Source organism: Chanos chanos, chromosome 2 (genome assembly GCF_902362185.1).
Source record: "Chanos chanos chromosome 2, fChaCha1.1, whole genome shotgun sequence".
Classification (NCBI taxonomy): Eukaryota; Metazoa; Chordata; class Actinopteri; order Gonorynchiformes; family Chanidae; genus Chanos; species Chanos chanos.
In genome coordinates this window covers 28,107,858-28,124,551 of record NC_044496.1, presented here as the reverse complement: position 1 = coordinate 28,124,551, position 16,694 = coordinate 28,107,858, and the positions used below count along the sequence as shown (strand labels likewise).

The following is a 16,694-nucleotide window of genomic DNA, read 5'->3' as shown; positions in this document are numbered from 1 at the left end:
GCGTTTCTAAAGAGGTTCGTGTTTTTCTTTTCCAACACACCGCAAGCAAGGTGAAGTTTATTTAGATTATGAATTGGTGACGCAAAAAAATGCGACGGTTGCGTTTGATACGTCATTTCGGGACGCGACGAAACTACAACAACAGCATGGAGGAAGTCGAGGTTGTTGTGTTGTTTATTGTTTTTTATTGTTTCGCAAACATGATATTTACATCAGTGTTGGAGAGGAGACTTGTAGATGTTGAAGAGGAGATTGAATATGCCCAAAGGGCGAGAGTTGAAAAGAGGAGACGGCTTTTATGTAAAATTATGGAGATCGACTGTGCTTTGACTGAGGCGGAAATTCGGCGCCGCAAACTAAGAAGAAGGGTAGGATTGTTAACGCCAATAAACCAGTGTGAACTACACAAATATTAACAACACATATAATGTACCGTCATGTAATCTAACAAAATATACTACTTCTGTGTTTAGGTGCTTCAGCACCTCCGTGCACGTCGCGCTCCACCGTCTGGTCGGGTCCACAGTAGAGCTACTTACCGAGTACTGGGAAAGAGTACTTCCAGGCTCCACAGATGAACAGCCCATACAAAATTTTAGAATATCCCGAGATACAGTTCTGTACCTCTGCCATCGGTTCCAGCCTGGCATGGAATAAAAGGTGACCCACAGTCGTGTGCCCCTCCAAAAAGGTCGTTATATCACAATGGATATCCATCACTAACTCTAAAAGCGTCTCACAACTATTTGGAGTTAGCATCACAGTGATGTAACTTTAGGTCCAGGAATTCTGTTCTAATGCAAGAAGTCCTGCCATTTCCAAAGGGAAAGGATGTGGCTATGACCTTTGAGCACAGACCTTTACCATTACCTTTACCACAGTGTGTTGGTGCCATTGATGGACCACACACCCTCATTCTGTCACCAGAAGAGTAGCATGCCGAGTTTTTAACTGTAGAGGCTTGAAATCCATCATATTGCAGGCAGTTAAGGATTGAAAGGAGCTCTCAGGGTTGCCCGGCAACCCATGCGATGCCACAGTTCTGTGTTTATCAGCATTGTGAGAACTAGCTTATAAAGGAATGCTGCTCCCTTACCAAATCAGACACATGAATGGTCATGATGTTGGGTGGAACATTCCTGTCCTTGAAAAAGCTAGCTTATGAGGCTTCTCTCTGGCAGTGGTCAACTGACATCACAACAGCCACTGCACAATCACAAATCCAGCAAAGCAGAGGTTGTTCCTTTGGCAGATGGTAATGTCTGCTAAAACACAACCGCTGCTTCACAGTCAAAGTCAAATCGATGGCGCTGGCCTGTTGTGTTCTCCATAACCTTTTTAAAGTCCATAGGGAGGGGTATAGAGTGTTGTCTCTGCTCCTTTTAATCAGCCTTAGGTGGCACTGACACAGGGGGCAGAGGCTGAGCGAGCAGGAGTATGTATGAAGGTCTGATGTATCACCCAAACACAATTTTAATAATTATTTCACTGACATACAAAAACACCACTGTATTGTTTCTTCTTTTATCAATAAACTTGTAATTGCTTAATGCTGTGCTTGCTTTTTTTTCTTCATCCAATGCTTTTCATCCAAGAGTTCACCACTGATGGAAAGAAATACACAAGTTGCATAGCTGAGCAAAGATAGCAATATCTTCAGGGTACATACATTGCTGTTTTCCCAGCAACACAATTTGGAGATTTTATTCCACTTTAATAGGCATAGAGTAAGTTACTTCCTATTATTCCTTGTTCACTACAAAGGTGATTCGGGCCATTATATTTACATATTCTCTGAGAGGCAATCCCACAAGCATTTTCAGTTAACCCTATAATGAGGGTGCAAAAGTATTTTTTGTCTTTTCTTTGCCACCTAGTTTTTGGATTGTGGCCAAGCCTAATCAATATGTATACCATAGGTTATTTTGTTGGGGCCTTCCACCCCCTGGTTACTCAAAAGGTGATTCAGACCTATATATTTACACATTTTCTGAAAGTAATCTCAGGAAGATTTTAAATTCCTCTCATATTGAGGATGCACAGGTTTCGTAGTTGTCTATAACTGTGCATCAAACTAATACTTCCATGAATCAGACAAATGCTATAGTTTACCACTCATGTTATCATACCTTAAAAACCCTATACTGGTACTTTTTCATAGGTTAATCGTATGTACTATTGTATGTATGTTAAAACACAATTAGTTTACAGTTGGTTAAGGATTGGGAAATATTACTTTTCATGGGTAATTTGTGTCACCATTCTCGTTGATAAAACATTTCCAAAACTTTTAGAAGAAGGTGAAGTTTTAGAGGAAGTACTGGAAAAGGAGAAAGATGATGCAGATAGGGCTATGACAGTTTTCGTGGATTTTTTTTCTTGGGGGGAGGCGGAGTCTCCATTATTGTTAAGAATATATTTGCAAAGTTTTAGAAGAAAATGAAACCAAGTGAAGGTGAAAGGTTGAGCCATGGACATCTGGAGAAGTTGTGTATGTGAAGAGAAAAGAAAAGGAGGGTGATCGCCACGGCGCTCCTGATACAACCGCACGGTCCTCTGCATTGGCGGTTGGCGCTACAGGAGTAACACCGTGTGGGCCAGCGTTTGAACCTTGCGGTTTCTCGGCCGCCCAGCAGACATGGGCTTCGAACCCGCAACCTTCGGGTCGAGAGTTCAGCGCCCTGCCGTTCAACCTAGCACGATCACCCCGTTGAGAACGCACTGAAATATCCTTATGTATCTTTCTATCCGAGACAGAGCAGTCATGACGTCACAATAATGGTTCAGCCGCTTGATGGAGCTAATGGAGACGCTCAGTCAAGCTTTGTGTCAGTTACCGAAGGTTCGCTATTTATGTCGTTCTTTTCGTGTCGGATGCACTGACTCTGCCTCTTCTATGCCACTTGGTTATTTGTCCAAATCCCTTGCATACTTTCTTGCTTAATTACACACACAGCCGACGTGCGCTGCGCTCCAACCGCAAGTGTACTGTCCTAGGTGGCAGGTTCGTATGTATGCAGCTCAACTCTTAAAAAACTCTTATTAGCGAGAAAATTAAAAGCTTACAAATAGACGGATTCTGCATTCCTACTTGGTTCAAAGGCTTCTTTTGATGAGTACCAAACGCAACGCGACATAACAATAATGATACAAAAAATCAACTATGCTTTGAGGTAAAGGAACACCCTATACAATATTGTGAAATTTCACCTTTATCTTATTGACATAAAATGCATGTCTTACTCAATGAGCAAAGATTACATTTCTCAAGACCTCAGCTTTCCACATAGTACTCGTACCCTTTGGAGAGGTTTGCCAAACAAAAATGAGAATGAAATTTTCAATATAATGATAACATGAATGTTGACTGGCCTCTTTCATTTGATCCAAAAATGGAATGGCCTTCACTGTTTCCTCACAGAACAGACAAAATTCAGTCAAGAGTGGCTGACCAGTGCTAATCATTTTCAGCTCTGAAAAAGACAAATAACAAATTATGTCTGTGGAGGGGACTGTGGGAGGTATAGGCAGCACCAGGTCTAGATTGAAGCTCTGCATGCAGCACTTTCAGTCAGCTTGTTCAGACACTCAGTAGCATACTGGAGAGTGCAAAAAACTCATCACCTTAAAGCAGGACCCACTCGTGAAAACCCATTCTGGAAGAAGGTCCACTCTTTAACTTGCACATATTAAAAACCCATGGGCTCTTTTAACAGATGCTTCCATTTGGGGACGGATTAGGCTTGCAAAAATGAACTAGGTGTCATATTGAAGACAGCCTTTAGTGCACTGTGGAATGGAAATTTGTTATGAATTTGTTCTTAATATATATTATCTGCCATTTATATTGTTACTCCATCCAAATTTGTGAAATCCATTGGTTACAGAGCATGAACTGCCAAATTTCAGAACAATTTAATACGATACTTCTAAAGTACTAAATAGCCAAAGCAATGTCGAATATGGTGTCAGTTGACAGGTATGCATATAAAAAAAACCCCCAAAAGCAGATGGTTGAAAACAAAAGACACAGGCTGACTTTGACATATAGCATTTCATTTATTTGAATATGGAATTGGCTCAATGGACTTTCGGCGTGCTCGCAGACACTCGTTCACACGCTCTTTCACTGCTTTTTTGTCAGCATTGGACATGTTTGGAAATCTGTCTCTCACTCTGCGAGTCACAAAGTCTCTGACATTACGGGGCACACCCCACTTACCACGTGAACCATCCCAGTTGGTGTGCGTGACCCACTCCTCGTACAGTTTGGGGGAGATGATGCTCCTGAACACCAGAGCTCCGTAACGATCCGGCCTGTGTTTGCTCATCCGCAGCAGAATTTTGTCATTTACAGCGGATATCTCCCTCAAAGTCACATCGGGGAGGATCGACACCTCGCTACTCCAACAGCGTTCCATTCGCAGGGAATCTGGGAAGCCCAAATGCACAGGAAGTCTTGGAGGCTGATGTTCCTTGGTCTGTCTTGAGGAGGACGGGGTGGGTTTGTCACAGTACTTTGAAGTAATGGGGACTGGGCTGCTGGTGTGGCTGGGTGAGGTGGCGTCCTCGCTGTTCCCAGAATGCACCGTCTCCCACAAGCGAAACAGCTCCTCCCTCATCCAGCTGCACTCCGCCTCCTTCTCCTCCAGCTGCGCTTTCAGCTCATCTATCTGAGTCTGCTGGTGTTTCAGTTGGGTCTTCAAGAAGCTGTTCTCCACCTCCCACTGTGAGGGTGATGTTTCTGACCTGTCAGAGGGCTGAAATACAAAAACATGCGTAACTATAAAACCAAGGCACAGCTGTGCTCTAAAACTGTATATGTCATTGCATCTATGGTTATGTCAAAGTTTTACCTCTTCTTTCACTGCTGTGCTGGAGTTCTGCTCCACTACACCAGGATGAGAATGCTGCAAATCATATTTCACATATTATTAGATGCCTCTGTCTGACATAAAGGATAAAATGGATCAGTCTTGTTGTGTTCTTTTGATACTTATGGTGTACTGTGTAATATTGGCTCTCCCCTTTGGATGTTTATGTGTCCCACCTTTAGTTTGTCCATAGCGACACAGTTGGCCCAGTTCATCTTACCAGTGGGGGTCAAGCCAACTGTCATTAAAATCTAACAACAAATGAGAGAGAGGGAAAGTCAGTAACCGTCCATTGCCGTGAAGAGTTCTTGCAAATTTAGCAGTAAAAGAACAGAGAGAACACACACACACAAGCACACACAAACCTCACAGTCAGCTCTATCTACAGTGCCCCTAGTTTCATCCTCTGTACTTGTATTCTGGATGAAAGAGTAGCCTTCTGGCAGAGCATAAAAGGGCGCCACCTTCTGGCCAAAGTTGCACTCTACAATGCTCTTCTTGACCAGAACGTGAGGGAAAAGGGCTCGACCGGCCAGCTCCTCCCTGGACACGCTGAATGCCACACCCAGCCACTTCCCATTCTTAGAGAACGCCAGTTCCACCTCCTCATCCTTATCAAAGTCCTGAGGGAGGCACAGAAGGAGCAGACGACCATTAGCTGCCCTCCCAGCACAGATATCCAGTATTCACAACATTGGGGCAAAGTGGAACTGGAGGAGGATTACTCACAATATAACAGCCAATGACATCGTTTTCACCAAATGTCTCTCCGTAATTTTCAAATCTGCAGTCTGAACATTTTTTTCCTGTTCCAGTGTACGCATAGGAGAAAGCCTCCTCTCCTAAAACAAGAGATAAAAAGATCATTTTAATAATTATTTTAAGGGACATCATTCAAAGCAGGATAAGGACAGAAGCAAATCGCTGAAATAAGTTTAAATGATACTGTAAATGACACGCAGAGTTGTATCGCGCAGGCATGTGTGTATGTATGTATGTATCTTTTCCCTTACCCAGCTGCATGCTGCAGGAATCCAGGGACCACCCCACTCTTACCACATGGAGCTCAGTTTCACAGCTGGCAAGACGTTTCTCTGAGATCTCCTCAACAATCTGACACAGTCCACAATGGAAACGAAAAAAACAACCTTTTAAAACCACAGACCCTCTAAAGAGCAAGTGGGAATGTACCACAAATCTATCAACTAAAACAGACCCCTACCCTCTCCAATACAAAACAAAACATACTACATTTCGATAGATGTCATTTAGTGTAAGATAGTTCTTACATTTACAGACTCTCAGTACCTTTATCTCAAAGCAGATCCGGCCTTTAGACACACCGTCGGAGGTACGGGCTCCAGTCCACAGGTGGGCAAAGCCGTCTATGGTGAAAGGACGGCCACTGTACCGATCATGCCACACTTTGAAATGCAAATCACAATTATCTGTAGAAACAGCCGGAAATTTCTAACCTGACAATCTTAAATTGTATGTTTTGATTTTAACATCCCCGTGGGCTCGGCATTGATTTCTAAATGAAGCCTTACACATGTACAAGACCATGTTCACATGTATTGTGTTCGGTATCAGAAGAGTGAGAAGCTCACTCACAAGTGTCAATGGTTGCCAAGGAATCATCAGAACCTTCCTTTTCACCCTCACCTGGGGCCTGTGGTGTGCAGGACCTGCAGTGAGACAGAGTGAAACTGTTCATGACCAATGCAGAACAAACAGGCCGACTTAGAAACACAGGTAGCAGAGCTGATATAGGGTACAGGGAGATAAACACAACATTAATATTTCCAATGAGGACATCACACTGGACCAGGAAAGACAGTTCTGCATTACGAGGGACAAAGACACCCCTTCACGCCCTAAGATTACTCTCTGCCCACAACAGCAGGACTTGAATCACTTCCACTAAACTTAATCCTTATGTTAACCCAACAGCAAAACTAACCCCAGCAGAAGGGTGAATGACTGAATGGACCCAAATGTGTGAGCTAAGGTCAGGCAGACTCTACCTCTTGGCCTTGTGGTGGTCACTGAGACCACACACAGGGCCTTCGTCATACGACCTCTTGCAGCTGTAGGACGCATAACTGTCCTCCTCTGATTTAATCTCTGTCTGTGTGGTTCGCACAGGCTGAATCTCTGTCCCATCACTGGCTGTTTCAGTCTGTTGCTCCTCCAGCTCATCCTCCTTCTTCACACTCACCCTCATCACCCTACACTCTACAGGGACAAAGGGGAGTTATTAATCAACAATTAGATGAGACTGAACTGAAACGTGGTCTGTCAATCTTTTTTAGGATTTTTGGCTCTCTCTGTTCTTGATGCGCAAAGAGCAAACACACACACACACACACACACACACACACACAGAGGCTTGAATTCTCACCATCTATGCAGATCTCTGTCTCAGGTTTAACCAGTTGGTCTGTTACATTCATTATGGACTCTGTGGAGAGATGAGGAGCATTCAAGCCCAAATCCATCTCCATCTCTGCCCCTCTCTCAACTCCCCTCGGAGAACTCCCGTCTCGCACCCGAGCACTCCCTTCTTCGAAACGTGCCATTTCATCGTCTGACACACAAAGACAGAGTCTCCCATGTAATGTACATAGAAGAGACATTATCTTAGCTTGTTTAGCGTTGTTGAGATGACGCCCCACATTGCTGAATCTACGGAAAGAAGTATGTCTACCAACAGTACCTGAATGCTCATAGCTGAACGGACAACATGACACACAACTAAAAACACATTGTTATTAACAGATGGCCATGCGTTCGCTACCTTCATTCTTAACCGTGTCAGTGGAGTCCCCTTCTCTTGAAGAGGACGCGAAACCTGCTGTCTCCGCGGCAGTCCTGGCCTGCAGCGCTGCCTGCAGTCTGTCTAGCAGATCCGTTTTCAAACCACGGGAGTCCAAGCCTCGACGCTGCAGCTCCTCTTTCAACTCGCAGACTTTCAGTTTCCTCGGATCGACACTCATGCTTGGGGGATAAACTGTTCTACCCACTTTTGTTTCCAGCTCCGAAGGATTCACCTCTTAAGCGCCAGTATAAACTGCGTTGTGTTTGCTAACTCCCTATCGACAGTTAAATTAGCTAATTATCACTTACATGTAATAAGAACGTCAACAAGGCAAGAGAAGGCGTACTTTCTAAAATATTTTTTGAGCGTTTAAAGTGCATTGGTAACAGCTTGTAATGTCTAAACGGCAAAGCAAACCCACACATCAGTCTGACCTGCCTGTCTAACGTTATTTGCCTGGGGAGCTGCAAATAAGCATCAGTTCTTGCATTACGTTTTGAGAATAATTTCCCAAGTGCAAAAGCCCCTACTTAGTTGGTGACGTTAGCGGTCATCTGCCGCACGTATTATCAATTCAGCACAGTTGGGTATTTATAGCCGTGTGTAGCCCATACTGTTGTATATAATTCAGTAAAACTATTAGATTCTTAGCATTACAGTAGCTGTAGTTGTTTCTCTTCAGCTGTATGTTATTTGCATATCCAGTGGGTCTATCCTTATTCAGTTTATGTTCTTTTCTTCTCATTTACAACGTTCAAAAATGAACAGATATTCCCCCAATTCAAGCAAAGTAATATCCTGGTGATCCCTACCGCTGTCTTCTTCGGCAGTATTATTTCTTGCTACGGCAACTATCTACGACAGGTGCATTACTGCCACCCATAGGGCAATCAAATGTTGCACTTCAGAACGCTCAGGTTTCTCATATCCTTATTCCAGCTTATGTTCAGTGTGTATAAAAGCAAACGTCTATTATCTGAAGACTGATTACAAGGAAGAAATAAAAAAAATCAAATTGCTACTTACAGAACATGTAAGTCAGTTGTGGCTTTTAAATTTAATCATAAAAATAACAAAAAATGTTTCATTTTACAATGATCAACATACATCCATAGATCTGTGGAAAGCAGTTTTATTCCTCTTATATTCATTTAGAAAGTGTTCTACTCTAATAGCTCCAACACTTTTGGATATAGATCTGTTGAAGAGCAAAATTAGATCTGTCAGTTTCCCATGATGCATACAGATGAGCTGCTGAATGACTTGCACTTCTCGTGTCTGTCTCCTGTTTAGATTTCTCCCACCCTCATAAACCAACATTTCATCTCCCTTAAAACGCTCTGCTGTGCTCTGATGTCACTGAAGGACTGGTATGGACAAACTTATCCTTTCAAGAAAAAAAAAAAACACCCACAAATGACTCATACTGAAGTCTATCTATAAGGTTCACTAAAAGCTTTTTCAGCTGCCATTGGGACATGATCTGTGGACTCATTACCATTGCTCACTAATACTCTCAGTTTCTCTGAGTAGGCCACAACCCATTCAGAAAATGGAAGCAGTAACAGAACAAGGTGTAACTAGCTGAACAACCTTGCCTACATTCACAAAAAGACCAGAGGGCTAGGGGGCAGCCTTTGGCAACAGGTATGACACACACATTTCCAGACCTCCTTGAATTCATTCTGATAGTCTGATTCTTCTTTTTCTATTTCGAAACTAATCTGAAAGACACGTTGACTTCCACTTGAATAACTTCCATCTTTTTGTTAAAATTTCCTCTCCAAACATGTGTGAAAGTATTACTGATAATGAATCTACATATGAGCAAAGTAAATGTTTTATCTGCATTGAATATTTCCTGTGACATTTCTAAATAAGAGCTTCCTCAGGAGCAGACGTGCTAGGCAGGTAAAGTAAAATACTGTGATTTGTGTAAACTGCAGACTAGATTAGCATAAAAATGAGCATGACACTGAACATTTTGTTTTATTTTACAACAATCAATATACAGCAGTATGCACATGCCACATTACCTCAAAAAGAGGATTGTTTTTCTTTCTTTCTTTTTTTTTTAACCAGGGCTGTCACGTCATTATGTTTATACAGGGTTTTATTCCAATAGCTCTTTATTTACAAATTAACAAAAAAATGTTTACAACCATTTAAACCATAACCAACAAAATAGAGCTAAACGCTTCTGTTCACTCTGAGCAATGGAGCTAAATTTAGTTAGGCATCATTACACAGCCATAGTAGGGAATTGCCCAACAAGTGTTCTCTCAGTTTCAACAGTTTTACTTTCATTATATTAATCACTGAAATGCTGTGGAAACATGATATGTTTAAATATGTCCAGATTTCAAGTGCAATACAGGGGATAAAATTTGGACTTGTTCAGAGTGCCTTAAATCAACACTTGTGACACACCTGCAAATACACCAAAAACAAATTAGAAGCAATTCCATTTTTTTTCTTTTTGTCAAGTTGACTTGACAGGTGTTAATCACAGAGTTAACCACAGCACCTTGCGTTTTTTGCTCACGCGTCCACCCTCGCAAATCTGGACAACTATGAGTGTGCGTGTGGCAGAGCTGTGTGTACGTATGGCAGTGCTGAACTCCCGTTCCATACAGACCTGTTCACCATGTAGTCCGATCGAGCGGTTCGGCAAGGGACTTGCATATTGAATTATTTGGAACTGGGGGCAGATGGTAGGGACAGCATTAGCCGGTTGACTTCACGGAGTCGTGTATCCAGAGTTTCTACGGTCAAGGCTAGCTCTCCCAACTGCGTCTGCAGGCTGTGGATAGTCTCGTTTAGCTCCTCCTCTTTACGACGAGAGTTGGCTGCCTGTCGGCTATATTCCAACACCATGCAGCCTCCGCCGATGATAAAGATAATGGCCTCGCCGAGTAACTCAGCACCGAGTTCTGCCGCTGCCTCCTCATTTAAGGGCTTAATGGAGGAGCCACGGAAACCCATGATCCTCATCTTTGTCTTCATCTCAATCCAGTGGTATGCTGAGGAGATAAAGAAGAGTTCTGGTTTTGATACAGAAGGAGATAAATACATCGTCACAGGAATAACCTGAAATATCTTGGACAAAAATCATTGTTGTAAAAATTGGTGTAAACTCCTGTTCAGGCTATTTTAGTACTGTGGAGGAAATACATAGGTCACTGTATAATTTGAGAGAAGAAGAAAAGATAAATTGATTTTCTGATCAGGAATAAATTCGGAATAATTCTGGGAACATTTCTGACATGAGTCCCCACTTTTAAGATTAATGCTCAGGTTCGAGTTGGCAACACCACAGCGATAAGTTTGCAAGTGAATACTTCTGATACGGCCGACTGTCACCGTCAATATTCCCATGTAAACAATATTTTAAGATAACCTGGCTCATTACTTGAGTTTTATATGATCCATATTAGTAAACCTACTGTCAAAGGTTGGTAAAGGCACTTTCAAATGCATGCTAAGCCTTCAATGACAAATGGTTCCCGCCTCCTTCAAAAACATTCATATGCCATTGGTGCTCTTTGCAACGCCAAAATCCGCCTTTAATATCCTCATTGGACGGCATGCAAATCGATCATTACATATATCCAATGAAACGAACACAACATTTCGTCGACATTACTGATTGGTTTGAGGTCGACATTCGATGAAAGGCATTGGTCGGGTGTGCTTCCATCACTTTCAAACTCCCACCTACACCAACTCATAGCTATCTCGGGCTCATCGTATCATTCATTAAAACTAAGAGCGAAACAACAACTTACCCTGTGCTGGCGGAAGGCAGATGTAATTCTTGAAGAATTCGCTTCTCCGTGCCCCTGCTTTTATTCTGTTAGCTACTGGTTTACTCATTTGCCTTACGCCCAAGTAGAGCAGTTTAGCGATTGGAAAGGCACCGACGACCATCTTGGCGGAAACACCTCACTGTTTAGGGCGGGCCTAAGGACAGAGTCGATAAGAGGGCCGTCCGATGCTTCACGTTCATAACGTAATATTTAATATTAATAAGGACTGGTAAAATACGTTAACAATAGTTAAACTGCTAACGAATTTATCAATAAAATCATAGTATCAAAAACGAAAATTTAAGAATTTAATGTAAATTATTTTATATTTTTTGTTATCTCGCATTAAAACAGTGCTAAGTTGACTAAACAGTAGTGAAGAAGGAGTAAAAAACGTATTTGTCTAACTTTAATATCTGACAGGTAACAAATTCAGGCAGTACACTAGGTCCTGTCTTGGCCATTTCGATAACTACGTTTTCTTCTTACGTCATGCCGGGTTGGTTTACCTGCGCCAGATGTGCGAAACGAACACCTGGCTCGGGTTACAGTGCGGGTCCGGTGGGTTGGGCCATGGTACAGCATTCCTTCATTTTAGGGAGCGGGCTGTATTGCAGTGCATGTCGATGCAGAGTTGTGAAACGTAGGGCTGTAAAACTTCATAGGGAATACTCTGACAGTTTGTCTGTAACACGAAGTAAAAGCTACAGAGTCTAACAACGGGACTACTTGTTCTCGGGGTAAGGGAATTTTCTAAATACCTCAGTGTGCTCTTCACTCTCGTGTTCTGTTCGCACTGTTTTTGTCGTTAAGTGCTTTGTGACTACTTGTTTCGATGTGACTTCATGCTTGTATGTATTTAGAAACTCACTTGTTTTTGAAATTTTCCCATTTTCATGAATAGTGTCGTGAATGTAGCTTTTTCAAAGCATTAAATTATTTTTGGTAGTTACCGTGCAACGTCTCAAAAATGTGTCTCATACAGAAAGTTCTTTGACTCTCGTGCAGAAGGAGGTGTGCTAGGAGGAGTCAGCTCCAGGCAGCTCGAGAAAGTTAATGGAACTCAGATGTTTCCGAGCTTAGGGCAACCAAAAAAGGAAACACGGACAGAAAAGACGAAATCCAGAATGTCTGTATGTGTCTAGACTAATTGGTCAGCCTGACGGTTACCGGGCAGGTACAAGTTCTTGCTGTTATTAGCAGTGCATGCATGGCCGCATTTTGAAGTCTTACAACCAACGTAACTGATCAAGTGTTGACTTCCTAAATAAAGTGTTATGACCTTTTCTTTATGTGCAACAGATCCGCATTCCATGACACATACAGTAAAGCATTAAATGTACAGTAAGCAATAAAAAATATAACACCCACAACGACAATAACATAGATTATTCGTGAATATTCATCTTTGGTGAAAGATCTGGATCTGAAATTTTGCGAAGGCAGTGATAAAGAAAATACAGCTTAAACGAACACGCTTGTAAGCGTTGTACAGATAACTGTCTCTATTCGTGGAGCATTGTAAATGGATATAGGCTACTATACATGAAAATGTCCAGAATAAGGACATAATGCCCACAGTCTGTTTGTCAGTGGCTGAGGAGACTAACTCTTTACTTTAGACAAGTGCCTGCAAGGTTTGTGGAATGCAAAGTTATCATTTTCGAAGATAAGAAGCCACACAATAAAATGCCACTGAACAAGCCAGCAGATGACACATAAAATTTGAGATAAAAAATGATTAACTCAAATATTTCACTTGACTAGATTGTTCATTGTATCTATGCAGATTGCATTGCTATATCATATACATCGGTAGAGGTATTTCTGGACTTCAGAGTCAATGAGATAAATTGCAAACACATTGTATGGGTCGACGCTGAAGCATAGGAATTCTACCTTTTGTATTACTCACAAATTCAAAGCCAGACTGCCGTGAGACCAATTACATGACAAGTCTAAGCCAGTACAAACAATGCGAACCTTTGAAGTGTCATTTTTCCATCTATAATTGAGAGAAACTGGAGAGAGTTGAAAACGTAAATCGCTCATTTCTTCAGACTGTTCTTGGACTACACAAAACTGAAGTTGTCCGAAACCACAGTATATGCAAAACCAAGTTTCCTATGGTTTCTTTTGTCTCTGATGTCACATACTGAAATTCAACTGAAATCAAATGACATGTTCACAAGCAAGAAATGAAGGCAGATTCCACTGGAGAAATTTAGTATACAGCTTGTGAGAGTAAACAAAATTGCAGTGTGTAATAACTTTCTCAAATGGAATTGATTTGCTTCCAGCAGCTAATTTGGCCTCTGGTAAAATACTGCATGAACCAGCTGGGTTACATCTATTTAAATAACTCTTTTCCTGCTCAAACATGCTCTGAGCTCCAGTGAACTCTTCTCTTCACTTAATAAGTGCCTGTCATTCTGGTATCACTTGCAGAGAGAGAAAAAGACCTGCAAAACATCATTTATGCAAAACAGATTTTTTTTCTTATTGATTAATATGTTGCTCAACAGCAAGTCAGGACAACATGCTATGTACACCGCCTGTTCCCCGTGAGGTCCTGGCCTGCCTGACTTTGGGGTGGATGTTGGGTGTTTGTGTGACATTTGGGGAGTGTCTTCGCTCATATATTATGAAGAGTTGAGAGATTCCTGAATCACATGCCAGGGAACTGAAATTTCTGCTGTGTTTTACTCATTAGAAAGTGAGGCCATTCACACCTGCAAAATGTTGCTTGAAAATGAGAAACATACCTGACTAATACACACAGGTAAAAACAAGCTGTTTAACTTTTATGGACCTGATGATGTGGAGTAACACATCCTTGTAATGTGACAAACAGGCTGTTCTTTGGATGTGACACACAATCCTGGCATACCTTTTCAGGGGTGTTAAAACTATGATGTAAAGTTGTTCTAACTGGACCGATACTTAGGTCATTGCTGGTCAATAAAACGGTCTCTGTTGCATTCATTTTGACCTGAGGTGGTTGTTTATTGCCAGTTCTTGAGAAAATGGTCTTAATACGTCGAGGTGTGTTTCTTTTGATGCATTCCTCTCAAACCTTTGTCCTTTATTTATTTCCATATTTTATTTTTTTGTAATTAGTTCAGTGGAATCCAATATAATTATCAGTGGTTTGATTGTGCAGCTGCCTCTTCCACAGAAGTGTGTCTGTGTGTGTGTGCATGAGAGAGAGAGAGAGAGAGCGTGTCTTTGTGTGTGTGTGTCTGTGTGTGTGTTTGTTTGTTTTAATTTTAGGAGCACGAGAATGTAAGGGAAGTGGTAAGTGTGTCCAGTTTTGGGTGGAGCTTAGCTGTGTATGTCTGGGGAAGGCAGGGGGGCCTTTGTTGGAATGGGGGGGGGGGGGGGGGGGGTAGCTGACACAGAGTATACTCAGAGCTGTTGTGTCCGTATGCCAGAGGTAGAGAGGCCAGAGACAGTCAGGCGTGGTCACAACATGTGCACCCTGTTCACTAAGGAGCAAAAAAAGCACCTCAAGACCAGCCTGTATATGAGGTGAACCAAGCTGACAGTGGACACTGAGTGCTTTTCAAACCTGTTCAGTCTTTAAAGGGACAGACCAGTGAATGAGGATTTTTTTTTACCGTCAGCTCAGTGGAATATATCCAGAGGTGGCAAAAGTAAAAGTAGAAGTAGGCTACTTTTGCTAAAAAAAATACTCTAAGTAGAATTAAAATACCCCTCCTGAAAAATATTTAAGTAAAAGCAAAATAGTCACTTACACTTTACCAAACGGTTGACAGTTTGACTACTTTTTTTTAGCAAGAGTACTTCTACTTTTACTTTTGCCACCTCTGAATATGTCTTTAGATAGAAGATAGTCTCTTATCCAAACTTTTGTTCCCTTTCTTTTGGTGTTTGAATATAGTTTGTTTCCTCCCCCTCTCTCCCAATCTCTCTCTCTCTCTCTCTCAACTGATAATGAGTCATATTTGTCCTCACTTCAGTTGAATGGCAGAGATTCCAGAACCTTTACACATCAGCAGGTTCTCCAGTTGCTTTGTCCTGGCTGTATCCTGTTTGTTCAGATTTCAGATGAGCTAAAACTAATCGCCCTTAATGGTTTTTGGCATGCTTAGAAATTGTGTCACTTTTTGATTAAGTTTTTCAGTAAACCGTGTTAAGTGTATGTATGCAGAGTAAATTACTCTCTAAATCTCTCTGCTTTCTGCATGTATCTGAGTGTTAAAGGCACAGTGCCAACAACAACAACTTGGCGTGTTGCCAATACCATGTTGCGTAGATCTGACATATCCCCGTCGCTTGTTGAAGCACAGCCAGTGTTTGAGCAGCAGCATAAAGGTACAGGAGTGACATTGTCACTGGTTTTGATTTTTGATTTGTTCAGATCCTGATGTGTCCTTGAGTAGCTGATGGCAGAGAACTGACCTAAAGAAGAAGGAGACAGGCATGAGGAGATAGAGAGAGTAGGCCTATGAGTAATCTTTGTGGCTGGTGACACACCCTGATAAACTCCTGAACCAAATGATGACCGTCTCAGGCCTTTTATTTCTCTCCTGTGAGATTACAATGGGCCTGTTCCTTTTCGTTCCTTTATAGGGGCATTATTCTCAAACCGGTCTCTCCACCGCAGACTTCCTGACTCTCTGCTTTCTCTCCTCTAAGCCTTAATGACAGAGGAGTGAAAACAAGAGAACGGTCAGTTTCTCAGCTGCGTGAGAGCCTCTGACTAGAGCACTGAGTGAGGAGAGACCGAGACATATTAAAGCCAATGCTCAAGGAAAGAGAGCTAGAGCAAAAGCAAGCAGCATAAGCAAACATCAGAGGACAAAGTGTGTGTGTGTGTGTGTGTGTGTGGGTGTTAGAGGCACTGAGGGAGAGCAGGCACTGTAGGTTTTGCTCTTGACAAACACAGATAAGAGAGAGCAGTAAGAGGCAGTGCCATCTCCTGCCAGGTACGAATGTAAACCTTCTACATGCTTGCTCTGTTTCACCCTCGTCAAATTCCAAACATGTTTTGTAGGCCCCAAGGGCTGGGGTCTTTAGAAGACTCTGCAGTAAGGCAGTTCTGGGAAAATAGTGATTGAAAGGATCTCTTGGCAGGACTCAGAATCAGTCAGGTCTCAAACAACCCTCTTTTCCCTGTGCTTTGTTTGTTATGTTAATCTGTTTGTTCGCACTATATATTGAACA

The 16,694-nt window shown here is 42.1% G+C and overlaps 2 protein-coding genes across 2 annotated transcripts; both read right to left on the bottom strand.

The window, feature by feature from the left end:
• Positions 1 to 4,055: 4,055 nt before the first annotated feature.
• On the bottom strand, positions 4,056 to 7,873 carry hnrnpul1 (heterogeneous nuclear ribonucleoprotein U-like 1). Its single transcript, XM_030765219.1, has 11 exons — positions 7,675 to 7,873; positions 7,279 to 7,464; positions 6,902 to 7,112; positions 6,489 to 6,562; positions 6,183 to 6,322; positions 5,888 to 5,987; positions 5,604 to 5,716; positions 5,287 to 5,497; positions 5,051 to 5,112; positions 4,857 to 4,910; positions 4,056 to 4,760 (listed from the first exon to the last, which is right to left on the bottom strand). The coding sequence occupies exons 1-11, from the start codon at positions 7,871 to 7,873 to the stop codon at positions 4,056 to 4,058; spliced, it is 2,055 nt and encodes a 684-aa protein (XP_030621079.1).
• A 1,860-nt stretch (positions 7,874 to 9,733) lies between these two features.
• On the bottom strand, positions 9,734 to 11,625 carry opa3 (outer mitochondrial membrane lipid metabolism regulator OPA3). The gene is made up of 2 exons (XM_030766400.1): positions 11,484 to 11,625; positions 9,734 to 10,718 (listed from the first exon to the last, which is right to left on the bottom strand). The coding sequence occupies exons 1-2, from the start codon at positions 11,623 to 11,625 to the stop codon at positions 10,387 to 10,389; spliced, it is 474 nt and encodes a 157-aa protein (XP_030622260.1). The 3' UTR covers positions 9,734 to 10,386.
• Positions 11,626 to 16,694: the final 5,069 nt, after the last annotated feature.

Bases quoted from the DNA above. Each gene is read 5' to 3' on its own strand.
- hnrnpul1 (XM_030765219.1), bottom strand. From the start codon at position 7,873: ATGAGTGTCGATCCGAGGAAACTGAAAGTCTGCGAGTTGAAAGAGGAG. The intron at 5,717-5,887 runs GTAAGGGAAAAG...CTCTTGTTTTAG, and splicing joins TTCCTGCAGCATGCAGCTGG to GAGAGGAGGCTTTCTCCTAT. The intron at 4,911-5,050 runs GTGGGACACATA...TATGATTTGCAG, and splicing joins TCGCTATGGACAAACTAAAG to CATTCTCATCCTGGTGTAGT.
- opa3 (XM_030766400.1), bottom strand. From the start codon at position 11,625: ATGGTCGTCGGTGCCTTTCCAATCGCTAAACTGCTCTACTTGGGCGTA. The intron at 10,719-11,483 runs GTAAGTTGTTGT...TTATCTCCTCAG, and splicing joins CTGCCTTCCGCCAGCACAGG to CATACCACTGGATTGAGATG.